At 44.9% G+C, this 20833-nt stretch overlaps 1 protein-coding gene across 1 annotated transcript in view; it reads left to right on the top strand.

The window, feature by feature from the left end:
- The window catches only part of LOC139580304 (serine palmitoyltransferase 2-like), a 176624-nt gene that overhangs the window by 69421 nt on the left and 86370 nt on the right, over positions 1 to 20833 (top strand). Inside the window, exon 6 of the mRNA XM_071408843.1 lies at positions 2029 to 2122. Within this exon, the coding sequence (XP_071264944.1) occupies positions 2029 to 2122 (94 nt within the window). The remainder of the gene's footprint in view (positions 1 to 2028; positions 2123 to 20833) is intronic.

Below are 20833 nucleotides of genomic sequence, written 5' to 3'. Positions count from 1 at the left end.
GAACCTTCAGAGTAACGATGATGGAGTGTTATAAACGGTTATAAACTGTTATAAACTGTTATAAGCTGACTAACATGGGCTGTGGTTGCTATAGTGCAACAGCCCAAGCCCTCTACGTGATTTGAAAACCAAGGGGGCTATTAAAGAATATGGAATTCACATTTGAACTTTAAAGCACTGGGTGAGAATATCACAGTACCAACAGACATGTGACAACAGACTACACCTAATCTATACAGCACCAACAGACTACACCTAATCTATACAGCACCAACAGACTACACCTAATCTATACAGCACCAACAGACTACACCTAATCTATACAGCACCAACAGACTACACCTAATCTATACAGCACCAACAGACTACACCTAATCTATACAGCACCAACAGACTACACCTAATCTATACAGCACCAACAGACTACACCTAATCTATACAGCACCAACAGACTACACCTAATCTATACAGCACCAACAGACTACACCTAATCTATACAGCACCAACAGACTACACCTAATCTATACAGCACCAACAGACTACACCTAATCTATACAGCACCAACAGACTACACCTAATCTATACAGCACCAACAGACTACACCTAATCTATACAGCACCAACAGACTACACCTAATCTATACAGCACCAACAGACTACACCTAATCTATACAGCACCAACAGACTACACCTAATCTATACAGCACCAACAGACTACACCTAATCTATACAGCACCAACAGACTACACCTAATCTATACAGCACCAACAGACTACACCCAGTCTATACAGCACCAACAGACTACACCTAATCTATACAGCACCAACAGACTACACCTAATCTATACAGCACCAACAGACTACACCTAATCTATACAGCACCAACAGACTACACCTAATCTATACAGCACCAACAGACTACACCTAATCTATACAGCACCAACAGACTACACCTAATCTACACAGCACCAACAGACTACACCTAATCTATACAGCACCAACAGACTACACCTAATCTATACAGCACCAACAGACTACACCTAATCTATACAGCACCAACAGACTACACCTAATCTACACAGCACCAACAGACTACACCTAATCTATACAGCACCAACAGACTACACCTAATCTATACAGCACCAACAGATTACACCTAATCTATACAGCACCAACAGACTACACCTAATCTACACAGCACCAACAGACTACACCTAATCTATACAGCACCAACAGACTACACCTAATCTATACAGCACCAACAGACTACACCTAATCTATACAGCACCAACAGACTACACCTAATCTATACAGCACCAACAGACTACACCTAATCTATACAGCACCAACAGACTACACCTAATCTATACAGCACCAACAGACTACACCTAATCTATACAGCACCAACAGACTACACCTAATCTATACAGCACCAACAGACTACACCTAATCTATACAGCACCAACAGACTACACCTAATCTACACAGCACCAACAGACTACACCTAATCTACACAGCACCAACAGACTACACCTAATCTATACAGCACCAACAGACTACACCTAATCTATACAGCACCAACAGACTACACCTAATCTATACAGCACCAACAGACTGCACCTAATCTATACAGCACCAACAGACTGCACCTAATCTATACAGCACCAACAGACTACACCTAATCTATACAGCACCAACAGATTACACCTAATCTATACAGCACCGCAAATGTAATGTTGTGCTACTCCTACTTTGTGACCCATTGTGTGTTCTTGTTTCCAGGGCTGTCTGATTCTGGGACAACAGACTACACCTAATCTATCCCTGTGTTGCCTTGTTTCCAGGGCTGTCTGATTCTGGGACAACAGACTACACCTAATCTATCCCTGTGTTGCCTTGTTTCCAGGGCTGTCTGATTCTGGGACAACAGACTACACCTAATCTATCCCTGTGTTGCCTTGTTTCCAGGGCTGTCTGATTCTGGGACAACAGACTACACCTAATCTATCCCTGTGTTGCCTTGTTTCCAGGGCTGTCTGATTCTTAGTGATGAGCTGAACCACACCTCTCTGATCTTGGGGGCCAGGTTGTCAGGGGCAACTATCCGGGTGTTCAAGCACAACAGTAAGTAGGCGTACTCTCAAACTAAAGTACTCAAACCCCAACACTACAGTCGTGGACCAAAAATTTGAGGATGACACAAATATTAATTTCCACAAAGTTTGCTGCTTCAGTGTCTTTAGATATTTTTGTCAGATGTTACTAGGGAATACTGAAGTATAATTCAAGCATTTCATAAGTGTCAATGGCTGTTATTGACAGTTACATGAAGTGGATGCAAAGAGTCAATATTTGCAGTGTTGACCCTTCTTTTTCAAGACCTCTGCAATCCGCCTGTCAACGGTGGGTGTAGCTGGTGCGTGGAAGTCAGGCGCAGGAGAGATGAGTGGACAAAGCACTATACTGAGGCAATAATTTAGAACAGAACGCAACTGCGTCACAAAAAAACAAATTCCAAAAGAATCTAGTTGACTAGTCCTGCTCTATATGGACCAGAGACTCTCATCTACATTATTATAATGAGGTTCTGCCCCCCCCCCCCAACCATCGTCTGAATCTAGTTGACTAGTCCTGCTTTATATGGACCAGAGACTCTCATCTACATTATTATAATGAGGTTCTGCCCCCCCCCCCAACCATCGTCTGAATCTAGTTGACTAGTCCTGCTTTATATGGACCAGAGACTCTCATCTACATTATTATAATGAGGTTCTGCCCCCCCCCCAACCATCGTCTGAATCTAGTTGACTAGTCCTGCTTTATATGGACCAGAGACTCTCATCTACATTATTATAATGAGGTTCTGCCCCCCCCCAACCATCGTCTGAATCTAGTTGACTAGTCCTGCTTTATATGGACCAGAGACTCTCATCTACATTATTATAATGAGGTTCTGCCCCCCCCCAACCATCGTCTGAATCTAGTTGACTAGTCCTGCTTTATATGGACCAGAGACTCTCATCTACATTATTATAATGAGGTTCTGCCCCCCCCCCAACCATCGTCTGAATCTAGTTGACTAGTCCTGCTTTATATGGACCAGAGACTCTCATCTACATTATTATAATGAGGTTCTGCCCCCCCCCCAACCATCGTCTGAATCTAGTTGACTAGTCCTGCTTTATATGGACCAGAGACTCTCATCTACATTATTATAATGAGGTTCTGCCCCCCCCCAACCATCGTCTGAATCTAGTTGACTAGTCCTGCTCTATATGAACCAGAGACTCTCATCTACATTATTATAATGAGGTTCTGCCCCCCCCCAACCATCGTCTGAATCTAGTTGACTAGTCCTGCTTTATATGGACCAGAGACTCTCATCTACATTATTATAATGAGGTTCTGCCCCCCCCCAACCATCGTCTGAATCTAGTTGACTAGTCCTGCTTTATATGGACCAGAGACTCTCATCTACATTATTATAATGAGGTTCTGCCCCCCCCAACCATCGTCTGAATCTAGTTGACTAGTCCTGCTCTATATGGACCAGAGACTCTCATCTACATTATTATAATGAGGTTCTGCCCCCCCCAACCATCGTCTGAATCTAGTTGACTAGTCCTGCTTTATATGGACCAGAGACTCTCATCTACATTATTATAATGAGGTTCTGCCCCCCCCCCAACCATCGTCTGAATCTAGTTGACTAGTCCTGCTTTATATGGACCAGAGACTCTCATCTACATTATTATAATGAGGTTCTGCCCCCCCCAACCATCGTCTGAATCTAGTTGACTAGTCCTGCTTTATATGGACCAGAGACTCTCATCTACATTATTATAATGAGGTTCTGCCCCCCCCCCAACCATCGTCTGAATCTAGTTGACTAGTCCTGCTTTATATGGACCAGAGACTCTCATCTACATTATTATAATGAGGTTCTGCCCCCCCCAACCATCGTCTGAATCTAGTTGACTAGTCCTGCTCTATATGGACCAGAGACTCTCATCTACATTATTATAATGAGGTTCTGCCCCCCCCAACCATCGTCTGAATCTAGTTGACTAGTCCTGCTCTATATGGACCAGAGACTCTCATCTACATTATTATAATGAGGTTCTGCCCCCCCCCCCAACCATCGTCTGAATCTAGTTGACTAGTCCTGCTTTATATGGACCAGAGACTCTCATCTACATTATTATAATGAGGTTCTGCCCCCCCCAACCATCGTCTGAATCTAGTTGACTAGTCCTGCTCTATATGGACCAGAGACTCTTATCTACATTATTATAATGAGGTTCTGCTCCCCCCCAACCATCGTCTGAATCTAGTTGACTAGTCCTGCTCTATATGGACCAGAGACTCTCATCTACATTATTATAATGAGGTTCTGCCCCCCCCCCCCAACCATCGTCTGAATCTAGTTGACTAGTCCTGCTTTATATGGACCAGAGACTCTCATCTACATTATTATAATGAGGTTCTGCCCCCCCCCCAACCATCGTCTGAATCTAGTTGACTAGTCCTGCTCTATATGGACCAGAGACTCTCATCTACATTATTATAATGAGGTTCTGCCCCCCCCCAACCATCGTCTGAATCTAGTTGACTAGTCCTGCTCTATATGGACCAGAGACTCTCATCTACATTATTATAATGAGGTTCTGCCCCACCCCCCCAACCATCGTCTGAATCTAGTTGACTAGTCCTGCTCTATATGGACCAGAGACTCTCATCTACATTATTATAATGAGGTTCTGCCCCCCCCCAACCATCGTCTGAATCTAGTTGACTAGTCCTGCTTTATATGGACCAGAGACTCTCATCTACATTATTATAATGAGGTTCTGCCCCCCCCAACCATCGTCTGAATCTAGTTGACTAGTCCTGCTTTATATGGACCAGAGACTCTCATCTACATTATTATAATGAGGTTCTGCCCCCCCCAACCATCGTCTGAATCTAGTTGACTAGTCCTGCTTTATATGGACCAGAGACTCTCATCTACATTATTATAATGAGGTTCTGCCCCCCCCAACCATCGTCTGAATCTAGTTGACTAGTCCTGCTCTATATGGACCAGAGACTCTCATCTACATTATTATAATGAGGTTCTGCCCCCCCCAACCATCGTCTGAATCTAGTTGACTAGTCCTGCTTTATATGGACCAGAGACTCTCATCTACATTATTATAATGAGGTTCTGCCCCCCCCCCAACCATCGTCTGAATCTAGTTGACTAGTCCTGCTCTATATGGACCAGAGACTCTCATCTACATTATTATAATGAGGTTCTGCCCCCCCCCAACCATCGTCTGAATCTAGTTGACTAGTCCTGCTCTATATGAACCAGAGACTCTCATCTACATTATTATAATGAGGTTCTGCCCCCCCCCCCAACCATCGTCTGAATCTAGTTGTCTAGTCCTGCTTTATATGGACCAGAGACTCTCATCTACATTATTATAATGAGGTTCTGCCCCCCCCCAACCATCGTCTGAATCTAGTTGACTAGTCCTGCTTTATATGGACCAGAGACTCTCATCTACATTATTATAATGAGGTTCTGCCCCCCCCCCCCCCCAACCATCGTCTGAATCTAGTTGACTAGTCCTGCTCTATATGGACCAGAGACTCTCATCTACATTATTATAATGAGGTTCTGCCCCCCCCCCAACCATCGTCTGAATCTAGTTGACTAGTCCTGCTCTATATGAACCAGAGACTCTCATCTACATTATTATAATGAGGTTCTGCCCCCCCCCAACCATCGTCTGAATCTAGTTGACTAGTCCTGCTTTATATGGACCAGAGACTCTCATCTACATTATTATAATGAGGTTCTGCCCCCCCCAACCATCGTCTGAATCTAGTTGACTAGTCCTGCTTTATATGGACCAGAGACTCTCATCTACATTATTATAATGAGGTTCTGCCCCCCCCCCCCAACCATCGTCTGAATCTAGTTGACTAGTCCTGCTTTATATGGACCAGAGACTCTCATCTACATTATTATAATGAGGTTCTGCCCCCCCCAACCATCGTCTGAATCTAGTTGACTAGTCCTGCTTTATATGGACCAGAGACTCTCATCTACATTATTATAATGAGGTTCTGCCCCCCCCAACCATCGTCTGAATCTAGTTGACTAGTCCTGCTCTATATGGACCAGAGACTCTCATCTACATTATTATAATGAGGTTCTGCCCCCCCCCCAACCATCGTCTGAATCTAGTTGACTAGTCCTGCTTTATATGGACCAGAGACTCTCATCTACATTATTATAATGAGGTTCTGCCCCACCCCCCCCCAACCATCGTCTGAATCTAGTTGACTAGTCCTGCTTTATATGGACCAGAGACTCTCATCTACATTATTATAATGAGGTTCTGCCCCCCCCAACCATCGTCTGAATCTAGTTGACTAGTCCTGCTTTATATGGACCAGAGACTCTCATCTACATTATTATAATGAGGTTCTGCCCCCCCCAACCATCGTCTGAATCTAGTTGACTAGTCCTGCTTTATATGGACCAGAGACTCTCATCTACATTATTATAATGAGGTTCTGCCCCCCCCAACCATCGTCTGAATCTAGTTGACTAGTCCTGCTCTATATGGACCAGAGCCTCTCATCTACATTATTATAATGAGGTTCTGCCCCCCCCAACCATCGTCTGAATCTAGTTGACTAGTCCTGCTTTATATGGACCAGAGACTCTCATCTACATTATTATAATGAGGTTCTGCCCCCCCCCCAACCATCGTCTGAATCTAGTTGACTAGTCCTGCTTTATATGGACCAGAGACTCTCATCTACATTATTATAATGAGGTTCTGCCCCCCCCCCCAACCATCGTCTGAATCTAGTTGACTAGTCCTGCTTTATATGGACCAGAGACTCTCATCTACATTATTATAATGAGGTTCTGCCCCCCCCAACCATCGTCTGAATCTAGTTGACTAGTCCTGCTTTATATGGACCAGAGACTCTCATCTACATTATTATAATGAGGTTCTGCCCCCCCCAACCATCGTCTGAATCTAGTTGACTAGTCCTGCTTTATATGGACCAGAGACTCTCATCTACATTATTATAATGAGGTTCTGCCCCCCCCCCAACCATCGTCTGAATCTAGTTGACTAGTCCTGCTTTATATGGACCAGAGACTCTCATCTACATTATTATAATGAGGTTCTGCCCCCCCCCCAACCATCTTCTGAATCTAGTTGACTAGTCCTGCTTTATATGGACCAGAGACTCTCATCTACATTATTATAATGAGGTTCTGCCCCCCCCAACCATCGTCTGAATCTAGTTGACTAGTCCTGCTCTATATGGACCAGAGACTCTCATCTACATTATTATAATGAGGTTCTGCCCCCCCCCCCAACCATCGTCTGAATCTAGTTGACTAGTCCTGCTTTATATGGACCAGAGACTCTCATCTACATTATTATAATGAGGTTCTGCCCCACCCCCCCCAACCATCGTCTGAATCTAGTTGACTAGTCCTGCTTTATATGGACCAGAGACTCTCATCTACATTATTATAATGAGGTTCTGCCCCCCCCAACCATCGTCTGAATCTAGTTGACTAGTCCTGCTTTATATGGACCAGAGACTCTCATCTACATTATTATAATGAGGTTCTGCTCCCCCCAACCATCGTCTGAATCTAGTTGACTAGTCCTGCTTTATATGGACCAGAGACTCTCATCTACATTATTATAATGAGGTTCTGCCCCCCCCAACCATCGTCTGAATCTAGTTGACTAGTCCTGCTTTATATGGACCAGAGACTCTCATCTACATTATTATAATGAGGTTCTGCCCCCCCCCCCCCCCAACCATCGTCTGAATCTAGTTGACTAGTCCTGCTTTATATGGACCAGAGACTCTCATCTACATTATTATAATGAGGTTCTGCCCCCCCCCCAACCATCGTCTGAATCTAGTTGACTAGTCCTGCTCTATATGGACCAGAGACTCTCATCTACATTATTATAATGAGGTTCTGCCCCCCCCAACCATCGTCTGAATCTAGTTGACTAGTCCTGCTCTATATGGACCAGAGACTCTCATCTACATTATTATAATGAGGTTCTGCCCCCCCCCCCCCCCAACCATCGTCTGAATCTAGTTGACTAGTCCTGCTTTATATGGACCAGAGACTCTCATCTACATTATTATAATGAGGTTCTGCCCCCCCCAACCATCGTCTGAATCTAGTTGACTAGTCCTGCTTTATATGGACCAGAGACTCTCATCTACATTATTATAATGAGGTTCTGCCCCCCCCAACCATCGTCTGAATCTAGTTGACTAGTCCTGCTTTATATGGACCAGAGACTCTCATCTACATTATTATAATGAGGTTCTGCCCCCCCCCCCCCCCAACCATCGTCTGAATCTAGTTGACTAGTCCTGCTTTATATGGACCAGAGACTCTCATCTACATTATTATAATGAGGTTCTGCCCCCCCCAACCATCGTCTGAATCTAGTTGACTAGTCCTGCTTTATATGGACCAGAGACTCTCATCTACATTATTATAATGAGGTTCTGCCCCCCCCAACCATCGTCTGAATCTAGTTGACTAGTCCTGCTTTATATGGACCAGAGACTCTCATCTACATTATTATAATGAGGTTCTGCCCCCCCCCAACCATCGTCTGAATCTAGTTGACTAGTCCTGCTTTATATGGACCAGAGACTCTCATCTACATTATTATAATGAGGTTCTGCCCCCCCCCCCAACCATCGTCTGAATCTAGTTGACTAGTCCTGCTTTATATGGACCAGAGACTCTCATCTACATTATTATAATGAGGTTCTGCCCCCCCCCAACCATCGTCTGAATCTAGTTGACTAGTCCTGCTCTATATGGACCAGAGACTCTCATCTACATTATTATAATGAGGTTCTGCCCCCCCCCAACCATCGTCTGAATCTAGTTGACTAGTCCTGCTCTATATGGACCAGAGACTCTCATCTACATTATTATAATGAGGTTCTGCCCCCCCCCAACCATCGTCTGAATCTAGTTGACTAGTCCTGCTCTATATGGACCAGAGACTCTCATCTACATTATTATAATGAGGTTCTGCCCCCCCCCAACCATCGTCTGAATCTAGTTGACTAGTCCTGCTCTATATGGACCAGAGACTCTCATCTACATTATTATAATGAGGTTCTGCCCCCCCCAACCATCGTCTGAATCTAGTTGACTAGTCCTGCTCTATATGGACCAGAGACTCTCATCTACATTATTATAATGAGGTTCTGCCCCCCCCCCCAACCATCGTCTGAATCTAGTTGACTAGTCCTGCTCTATATGGACCAGAGACTCTCATCTACATTATTATAATGAGGTTCTGCCCCCCCCCAACCATCGTCTGAATCTAGTTGACTAGTCCTGCTCTATATGGACCAGAGACTCTCATCTACATTATTATAATGAGGTTCTGCCCCCCCCCCAACCATCGTCTGAATCTAGTTGACTAGTCCTGCTTTATATGGACCAGAGACTCTCATCTACATTATTATAATGAGGTTCTGCCCCCCCCCCCCCCAACCATCGTCTGAATCTAGTTGACTAGTCCTGCTCTATATGGACCAGAGACTCTCATCTACATTATTATAATGAGGTTCTGCCCCCCCAACCATCGTCTGAATCTAGTTGACTAGTCCTGCTCTATATGGACCAGAGACTCTCATCTACATTATTATAATGAGGTTCTGCCCCCCCCCCCCCCAACCATCGTCTGAATCTAGTTGACTAGTCCTGCTTTATATGGACCAGAGACTCTCATCTACATTATTATAATGAGGTTCTGCCCCCCCCAACCATCGTCTGAATCTAGTTGACTAGTCCTGCTCTATATGGACCAGAGACTCTCATCTACATTATTATAATGAGGTTCTGCCCCCCCCCCAACCATCGTCTGAATCTAGTTGACTAGTCCTGCTTTATATGGACCAGAGACTCTCATCTACATTATTATAATGAGGTTCTGCCCCCCCCAACCATCGTCTGAATCTAGTTGACTAGTCCTGCTTTATATGGACCAGAGACTCTCATCTACATTATTATAATGAGGTTCTGCCCCACCCCCCCCAACCATCGTCTGAATCTAGTTGACTAGTCCTGCTTTATATGGACCAGAGACTCTCATCTACATTATTATAATGAGGTTCTGCCCCCCCCAACCATCGTCTGAATCTAGTTGACTAGTCCTGCTTTATATGGACCAGAGACTCTCATCTACATTATTATAATGAGGTTCTGCTCCCCCCAACCATCGTCTGAATCTAGTTGACTAGTCCTGCTTTATATGGACCAGAGACTCTCATCTACATTATTATAATGAGGTTCTGCCCCCCCCCCAACCATCGTCTGAATCTAGTTGACTAGTCCTGCTCTATATGGACCAGAGACTCTCATCTACATTATTATAATGAGGTTCTGCCCCCCCCAACCATCGTCTGAATCTAGTTGACTAGTCCTGCTTTATATGGACCAGAGACTCTCATCTACATTATTATAATGAGGTTCTGCCCCCCCCAACCATCGTCTGAATCTAGTTGACTAGTCCTGCTTTATATGGACCAGAGACTCTCATCTACATTATTATAATGAGGTTCTGCCCCCCCCCCCAACCATCGTCTGAATCTAGTTGACTAGTCCTGCTTTATATGGACCAGAGACTCTCATCTACATTATTATAATGAGGTTCTGCCCCCCCCCCCAACCATCGTCTGAATCTAGTTGACTAGTCCTGCTCTATATGGACCAGAGACTCTCATCTACATTATTATAATGAGGTTCTGCCCCCCCCAACCATCGTCTGAATCTAGTTGACTAGTCCTGCTCTATATGGACCAGAGACTCTCATCTACATTATTATAATGAGGTTCTGCCCCCCCCCCAACCATCGTCTGAATCTAGTTGACTAGTCCTGCTTTATATGGACCAGAGACTCTCATCTACATTATTATAATGAGGTTCTGCCCCCCCCCCCCAACCATCGTCTGAATCTAGTTGACTAGTCCTGCTTTATATGGACCAGAGACTCTCATCTACATTATTATAATGAGGTTCTGCCCCCCCCCCCAACCATCGTCTGAATCTAGTTGACTAGTCCTGCTTTATATGGACCAGAGACTCTCATCTACATTATTATAATGAGGTTCTGCCCCCCCCAACCATCTTCTGAATCTAGTTGACTAGTCCTGCTTTATATGGACCAGAGACTCTCATCTACATTATTATAATGAGGTTCTGCCCCCCCCCCCCCAACCATCGTCTGAATCTAGTTGACTAGTCCTGCTTTATATGGACCAGAGACTCTCATCTACATTATTATAATGAGGTTCTGCCCCCCCCCCCAACCATCGTCTGAATCTAGTTGACTAGTCCTGCTTTATATGGACCAGAGACTCTCATCTACATTATTATAATGAGGTTCTGCCCCCCCCCCCCCCAACCATCGTCTGAATCTAGTTGACTAGTCCTGCTCTATATGGACCAGAGACTCTCATCTACATTATTAGAATGAGGTTCTGCCCCCCCCCCAACCATCGTCTGAATCTAGTTGACTAGTCCTGCTTTATATGGACCAGAGACTCTCATCTACATTATTATAATGAGGTTCTGCCCCCCCCCCAACCATCGTCTGAATCTAGTTGACTAGTCCTGCTCTATATGGACCAGAGACTCTCATCTACATTATTATAATGAGGTTCTGCCCCCCCCCCAACCATCGTCTGAATCTAGTTGACTAGTCCTGCTTTATATGGACCAGAGACTCTCATCTACATTATTATAATGAGGTTCTGCCCCCCCAACCATCGTCTGAATCTAGTTGACTAGTCCTGCTTTATATGGACCAGAGACTCTCATCTACATTATTATAATGAGGTTCTGCCCCCCCCCCCAACCATCGTCTGAATCTAGTTGACTAGTCCTGCTCTATATGGACCAGAGACTCTCATCTACATTATTATAATGAGGTTCTGCCCCCCCCCAACCATCGTCTGAATCTAGTTGACTAGTCCTGCTCTATATGGACCAGAGACTCTCATCTACATTATTATAATGAGGTTCTGCCCCACCCCCCAACCATCGTCTGAATCTAGTTGACTAGTCCTGCTCTATATGGACCAGAGACTCTCATCTACATTATTATAATGAGGTTCTGCCCCCCCCCCAACCATCGTCTGAATCTAGTTGACTAGTCCTGCTTTATATGGACCAGAGACTCTCATCTACATTATTATAATGAGGTTCTGCCCCCCCCCCCAACCATCGTCTGAATCTAGTTGACTAGTCCTGCTTTATATGGACCAGAGACTCTCATCTACATTATTATAATGAGGTTCTGCCCCCCCCCCAACCATCGTCTGAATCTAGTTGACTAGTCCTGCTTTATATGGACCAGAGACTCTCATCTACATTATTATAATGAGGTTCTGCCCCCCCCCCAACCATCGTCTGAATCTAGTTGACTAGTCCTGCTTTATATGGACCAGAGACTCTCATCTACATTATTATAATGAGGTTCTGCCCCCCCAACCATCGTCTGAATCTAGTTGACTAGTCCTGCTTTATATGGACCAGAGACTCTCATCTACATTATTATAATGAGGTTCTGCCCCCCCCCCCAACCATCGTCTGAATCTAGTTGACTAGTCCTGCTTTATATGGACCAGAGACTCTCATCTACATTATTATAATGAGGTTCTGCCCCCCCCCCCAACCATCGTCTGAATCTAGTTGACTAGTCCTGCTTTATATGGACCAGAGACTCTCATCTACATTATTATAATGAGGTTCTGCCCCCCCCAACCATCGTCTGAATCTAGTTGACTAGTCCTGCTTTATATGGACCAGAGACTCTCATCTACATTATTATAATGAGGTTCTGCCCCCCCCCAACCATCGTCTGAATCTAGTTGACTAGTCCTGCTCTATATGGACCAGAGACTCTCATCTACATTATTATAATGAGGTTCTGCCCCCCCCCCAACCATCGTCTGAATCTAGTTGACTAGTCCTGCTTTATATGGACCAGAGACTCTCATCTACATTATTATAATGAGGTTCTGCCCCCCCCCCAACCATCGTCTGAATCTAGTTGACTAGTCCTGCTTTATATGGACCAGAGACTCTCATCTACATTATTATAATGAGGTTCTGCCCCCCCCCCCAACCATCGTCTGAATCTAGTTGACTAGTCCTGCTTTATATGGACCAGAGACTCTCATCTACATTATTATAATGAGGTTCTGCCCCCCCCCCCAACCATCGTCTGAATCTAGTTGACTAGTCCTGCTTTATATGGACCAGAGACTCTCATCTACATTATTATAATGAGGTTCTGCCCCCCCCCCAACCATCGTCTGAATCTAGTTGACTAGTCCTGCTTTATATGGACCAGAGACTCTCATCTACATTATTATAATGAGGTTCTGCCCCCCCCCCCAACCATCGTCTGAATCTAGTTGACTAGTCCTGCTTTATATGGACCAGAGACTCTCATCTACATTATTATAATGAGGTTCTGCCCCCCCCCCCAACCATCGTCTGAATCTAGTTGACTAGTCCTGCTTTATATGGACCAGAGACTCTCATCTACATTATTATAATGAGGTTCTGCCCCCCCCCAACCATCGTCTGAATCTAGTTGACTAGTCCTGCTTTATATGGACCAGAGACTCTCATCTACATTATTATAATGAGGTTCTGCCCCCCCCCCAACCATCGTCTGAATCTAGTTGACTAGTCCTGCTTTATATGGACCAGAGACTCTCATCTACATTATTATAATGAGGTTCTGCCCCCCCCAACCATCGTCTGAATCTAGTTGACTAGTCCTGCTTTATATGGACCAGAGACTCTCATCTACATTATTATAATGAGGTTCTGCCCCCCCAACCATCGTCTGAATCTAGTTGACTAGTCCTGCTTTATATGGACCAGAGACTCTCATCTACATTATTATAATGAGGTTCTGCCCCCCCCCCCAACCATCGTCTGAATCTAGTTGACTAGTCCTGCTTTATATGGACCAGAGACTCTCATCTACATTATTATAATGAGGTTCTGCCCCCCCCCCCAACCATCGTCTGAATCTAGTTGACTAGTCCTGCTTTATATGGACCAGAGACTCTCATCTACATTATTATAATGAGGTTCTGCCCCCCCCAACCATCGTCTGAATCTAGTTGACTAGTCCTGCTCTATATGGACCAGAGACTCTCATCTACATTATTATAATGAGGTTCTGCCCCCCCCCCAACCATCGTCTGAATCTAGTTGACTAGTCCTGCTTTATATGGACCAGAGACTCTCATCTACATTATTATAATGAGGTTCTGCCCCCCCCAACCATCGTCTGAATCTAGTTGACTAGTCCTGCTTTATATGGACCAGAGACTCTCATCTACATTATTATAATGAGGTTCTGCCCCACCCCCCCCAACCATCGTCTGAATCTAGTTGACTAGTCCTGCTCTATATGGACCAGAGACTCTCATCTACATTATTATAATGAGGTTCTGCCCCCCCCCCCAACCATCGTCTGAATCTAGTTGACTAGTCCTGCTTTATATGGACCAGAGACTCTCATCTACATTATTATAATGAGGTTCTGCCCCCCCCAACCATCGTCTGAATCTAGTTGACTAGTCCTGCTTTATATGGACCAGAGACTCTCATCTACATTATTATAATGAGGTTCTGCCCCCCCCCCCAACCATCGTCTGAATCTAGTTGACTAGTCCTGCTTTATATGGACCAGAGACTCTCATCTACATTATTATAATGAGGTTCTGCCCCCCCCCCCCAACCATCGTCTGAATCTAGTTGACTAGTCCTGCTTTATATGGACCAGAGACTCTCATCTACATTATTATAATGAGGTTCTGCCCCCCCCCAACCATCGTCTGAATCTAGTTGACTAGTCCTGCTTTATATGGACCAGAGACTCTCATCTACATTATTATAATGAGGTTCTGCCCCCCCCCAACCATCGTCTGAATCTAGTTGACTAGTCCTGCTTTATATGGACCAGAGACTCTCATCTACATTATTATAATGAGGTTCTGCCCCCCCCCCAACCATCGTCTGAATCTAGTTGACTAGTCCTGCTTTATATGGACCAGAGACTCTCATCTACATTATTATAATGAGGTTCTGCCCCCCCCCAACCATCGTCTGAATCTAGTTGACTAGTCCTGCTTTATATGGACCAGAGACTCTCATCTACATTATTATAATGAGGTTCTGCCCCCCCCCAACCATCGTCTGAATCTAGTTGACTAGTCCTGCTTTATATGGACCAGAGACTCTCATCTACATTATTATAATGAGGTTCTGCCCCCCCCAACCATCGTCTGAATCTAGTTGACTAGTCCTGCTTTATATGGACCAGAGACTCTCATCTACATTATTATAATGAGGTTCTGCCCCCCCCCCAACCATCGTCTGAATCTAGTTGACTAGTCCTGCTCTATATGGACCAGAGACTCTCATCTACATTATTATAATGAGGTTCTGCCCCCCCCCCAACCATCGTCTGAATCTAGTTGACTAGTCCTGCTCTATATGGACCAGAGACTCTCATCTACATTATTATAATGAGGTTCTGCCCCCCCCCCCAACCATCGTCTGAATCTAGTTGACTAGTCCTGCTTTATATGGACCAGAGACTCTCATCTACATTATTATAATGAGGTTCTGCCCCCCCCCCAACCATCGTCTGAATCTAGTTGACTAGTCCTGCTCTATATGGACCAGAGACTCTCATCTACATTATTAGAATGAGGTTCTGCCCCCCCCCCAACCATCGTCTGAATCTAGTTGACTAGTCCTGCTCTATATGGACCAGAGACTCTCATCTACATTATTAGAATGAGGTTCTGCCCCCCCCAACCATCGTCTGAATCTAGTTGACTAGTCCTGCTCTATATGGACCAGAGACTCTCATCTACATTATTATAATGAGGTTCTGCCCCCCCCCCCCCCCAACCATCGTCTGAATCTAGTTGACTAGTCCTGCTTTATATGGACCAGAGACTCTCATCTACATTATTAGAATGAGGTTCTGCCCCCCCCAACCATCGTCTGAATCTAGTTGACTAGTCCTGCTCTATATGAACCAGAGACTCTCATCTACATTATTATAATGAGGTTCTGCCCCCCCCCCCCCCCAACCATCGTCTGAATCTAGTTGACTAGTCCTGCTCTATATGAACCAGAGACTCTCATCTACATTATTATAATGAGGTTCTGCCCCCCCCCCCAACCATCGTCTGAATCTAGTTGACTAGTCCTGCTTTATATGGACCAGAGACTCTCATCTACATTATTATAATGAGGTTCTGCCCCCCCAACCATCGTCTGAATCTAGTTGACTAGTCCTGCTCTATATGAACCAGAGACTCTCATCTACATTATTATAATGAGGTTCTGCCCCCCCCCCCCCCAACCATCGTCTGAATCTAGTTGACTAGTCCTGCTCTATATGAACCAGAGACTCTCATCTACATTATTATAATGAGGTTCTGCCCCCCCCCCCAACCATCGTCTGAATCTAGTTGACTAGTCCTGCTTTATATGGACCAGAGACTCTCATCTACATTATTATAATGAGGTTCTGCCCCCCCAACCATCGTCTGAATCTAGTTGACTAGTCCTGCTCTATATGAACCAGAGACTCTCATCTACATTATTAGAATGAGGTTCTGCCCCCCCCCCCAACCATCGTCTGAATCTAGTTGACTAGTCCTGCTCTATATGGACCAGAGACTCTCATCTACATTATTATAATGAGGTTCTGCCCCCCCCCCCCCCCAACCATCGTCTGAATCTAGTTGACTAGTCCTGCTTTATATGGACCAGAGACTCTCATCTACATTATTATAATGAGGTTCTGCCCCCCCCCCCAACCATCGTCTGAATCTAGTTGACTAGTCCTGCTCTATATGGACCAGAGACTCTCATCTACATTATTATAATGAGGTTCTGCCCCCCCCCCAACCATCGTCTGAATCTAGTTGACTAGTCCTGCTCTATATGGACCAGAGACTCTCATCTACATTATTATAATGAGGTTCTGCCCCCCCCAACCATCGTCTGAATCTAGTTGACTAGTCCTGCTCTATATGGACCAGAGACTCTCATCTACATTATTATAATGAGGTTCTGCCCCCCCCCCAACCATCGTCTGAATCTAGTTGACTAGTCCTGCTTTATATGGACCAGAGACTCTCATCTACATTATTATAATGAGGTTCTGCCCCCCCCCCCCCCAACCATCGTCTGAATCTAGTTGACTAGTCCTGCTTTATATGGACCAGAGACTCTCATCTACATTATTATAATGAGGTTCTGCCCCCCCCAACCATCGTCTGAATCTAGTTGACTAGTCCTGCTCTATATGGACCAGAGACTCTCATCTACATTATTATAATGAGGTTCTGCCCCCCCCAACCATCGTCTGAATCTAGTTGACTAGTCCTGCTCTATATGGACCAGAGACTCTCATCTACATTATTATAATGAGGTTCTGCCCCCCCCCAACCATCGTCTGAATCTAGTTGACTAGTCCTGCTTTATATGGACCAGAGACTCTCATCTACATTATTAGAATGAGGTTCTGCCCCCCCCAACCATCGTCTGAATCTAGTTGACTAGTCCTGCTCTATATGGACCAGAGACTCTCATCTACATTATTATAATGAGGTTCTGCCCCCCCCCCCCAACCATCGTCTGAATCTAGTTGACTAGTCCTGCTCTATATGGACCAGAGACTCTCATCTACATTATTATAATGAGGTTCTGCCCCCCCCCCCCAACCATCGTCTGAATCTAGTTGACTAGTCCTGCTTTATATGGACCAGAGACTCTCATCTACATTATTATAATGAGGTTCTGCCCCCCCCCCCAACCATCGTCTGAATCTAGTTGACTAGTCCTGCTTTATATGGACCAGAGACTCTCATCTACATTATTATAATGAGGTTCTGCCCCCCCCCAACCATCGTCTGAATCTAGTTGACTAGTCCTGCTTTATATGGACCAGAGACTCTCATCTACATTATTATAATGAGGTTCTGCCCCCCCCCAACCATCGTCTGAATCTAGTTGACTAGTCCTGCTTTATATGGACCAGAGACTCTCATCTACATTATTATAATGAGGTTCTGCCCCCCCCCCCAACCATCGTCTGAATCTAGTTGACTAGTCCTGCTTTATATGGACCAGAGCCTCTCATCTACATTATTATAATGAGGTTCTGCCCCCCCCAACCATCGTCTGAATCTAGTTGACTAGTCCTGCTTTATATGGACCAGAGACTCTCATCTACATTATTATAATGAGGTTCTGCCCCCCCCCCAACCATCGTCTGAATCTAGTTGACTAGTCCTGCTTTATATGGACCAGAGACTCTCATCTACATTATTATAATGAGGTTCTGCCCCCCCCAACCATCGTCTGAATCTAGTTGACTAGTCCTGCTTTATATGGACCAGAGACTCTCATCTACATTATTATAATGAGGTTCTGCCCCCCCCCCCAACCATCGTCTGAATCTAGTTGACTAGTCCTGCTTTATATGGACCAGAGACTCTCATCTACATTATTATAATGAGGTTCTGCCCCCCCCCCAACCATCGTCTGAATCTAGTTGACTAGTCCTGCTTTATATGGACCAGAGACTCTCATCTACATTATTATAATGAGGTTCTGCCCCCCCCAACCATCGTCTGAATCTAGTTGACTAGTCCTGCTTTATATGGACCAGAGACTCTCATCTACATTATTATAATGAGGTTCTGCCCCCCCAACCATCGTCTGAATCTAGTTGACTAGTCCTGCTCTATATGGACCAGAGACTCTCATCTACATTATTATAATGAGGTTCTGCCCCCCCCAACCATCGTCTGAATCTAGTTGACTAGTCCTGCTTTATATGGACCAGAGACTCTCATCTACATTATTATAATGAGGTTCTGCCCCCCCCCCCAACCATCGTCTGAATCTAGTTGACTAGTCCTGCTCTATATGGACCAGAGACTCTCATCTACATTATTATAATGAGGTTCTGCCCCCCCCCCCAACCATCGTCTGAATCTAGTTGACTAGTCCTGCTTTATATGGACCAGAGACTCTCATCTACATTATTATAATGAGGTTCTGCCCCCCCCCCCAACCATCGTCTGAATCTAGTTGACTAGTCCTGCTTTATATGGACCAGAGACTCTCATCTACATTATTAGAATGAGGTTCTGCCCCCCCCAACCATCGTCTGAATCTAGTTGACTAGTCCTGCTCTATATGAACCAGAGACTCTCATCTACATTATTATAATGAGGTTCTGCCCCCCCCCCCCCCCAACCATCGTCTGAATCTAGTTGACTAGTCCTGCTCTATATGAACCAGAGACTCTCATCTACATTATTATAATGAGGTTCTGCCCCCCCCCCAACCATCGTCTGAATCTAGTTGACTAGTCCTGCTTTATATGGACCAGAGACTCTCATCTACATTATTATAATGAGGTTCTGCCCCCCCCAACCATCGTCTGAATCTAGTTGACTAGTCCTGCTTTATATGGACCAGAGACTCTCATCTACATTATTATAATGAGGTTCTGCCCCCCCCCCCCCAACCATCGTCTGAATCTAGTTGACTAGTCCTGCTCTATATGGACCAGAGACTCTCATCTACATTATTATAATGAGGTTCTGCCCCCCCCAACCATCGTCTGAATCTAGTTGACTAGTCCTGCTTTATATGGACCAGAGACTCTCATCTACATTATTATAATGAGGTTCTGCCCCCCCCCCAACCATCGTCTGAATCTAGTTGACTAGTCCTGCTTTATATGGACCAGAGACTCTCATCTACATTATTATAATGAGGTTCTGCCCCCCCCCCAACCATCGTCTGAATCTAGTTGACTAGTCCTGCTCTATATGGACCAGAGACTCTCATCTACATTATTATAATGAGGTTCTGCCCCCCCCAACCATCGTCTGAATCTAGTTGACTAGTCCTGCTCTATATGGACCAGAGACTCTCATCTACATTATTATAATGAGGTTCTGCCCCCCCCCAACCATCGTCTGAATCTAGTTGACTAGTCCTGCTCTATATGGACCAGAGACTCTCATCTACATTATTATAATGAGGTTCTGCCCCCCCCAACCATCGTCTGAATCTAGTTGACTAGTCCTGCTCTATATGGACCAGAGACTCTCATCTACATTATTATAATGAGGTTCTGCCCCCCCCCCAACCATCGTCTGAATCTAGTTGACTAGTCCTGCTCTATATGGACCAGAGACTCTCATCTACATTATTATAATGAGGTTCTGCCCCCCCCCCCAACCATCGTCTGAATCTAGTTGACTAGTCCTGCTCTATATGGACCAGAGACTCTCATCTACATTATTATAATGAGGTTCTGCCCCCCCCCCCCAACCATCGTCTGAATCTAGTTGACTAGTCCTGCTCTATATGGACCAGAGACTCTCATCTACATTATTATAATGAGGTTCTGCCCCACCCCCCCCAACCATCGTCTGAATCTAGTTGACTAGTCCTGCTTTATATGGACCAGAGACTCTCATCTACATTATTATAATGAGGTTCTGCCCCCCCCAACCATCGTCTGAATCTAGTTGACTAGTCCTGCTTTATATGGACCAGAGACTCTCATCTACATTATTATAATGAGGTTCTGCCCCCCCCAACCATCGTCTGAATCTAGTTGACTAGTCCTGCTCTATATGGACCAGAGACTCTCATCTACATTATTA

This window comes from Salvelinus alpinus, chromosome 7 (genome assembly GCF_045679555.1).
Source record: "Salvelinus alpinus chromosome 7, SLU_Salpinus.1, whole genome shotgun sequence".
NCBI classification, from domain to species: Eukaryota; Metazoa; Chordata; class Actinopteri; order Salmoniformes; family Salmonidae; genus Salvelinus; species Salvelinus alpinus.
This window is presented reverse-complemented; position numbering and strand designations above follow the sequence as displayed.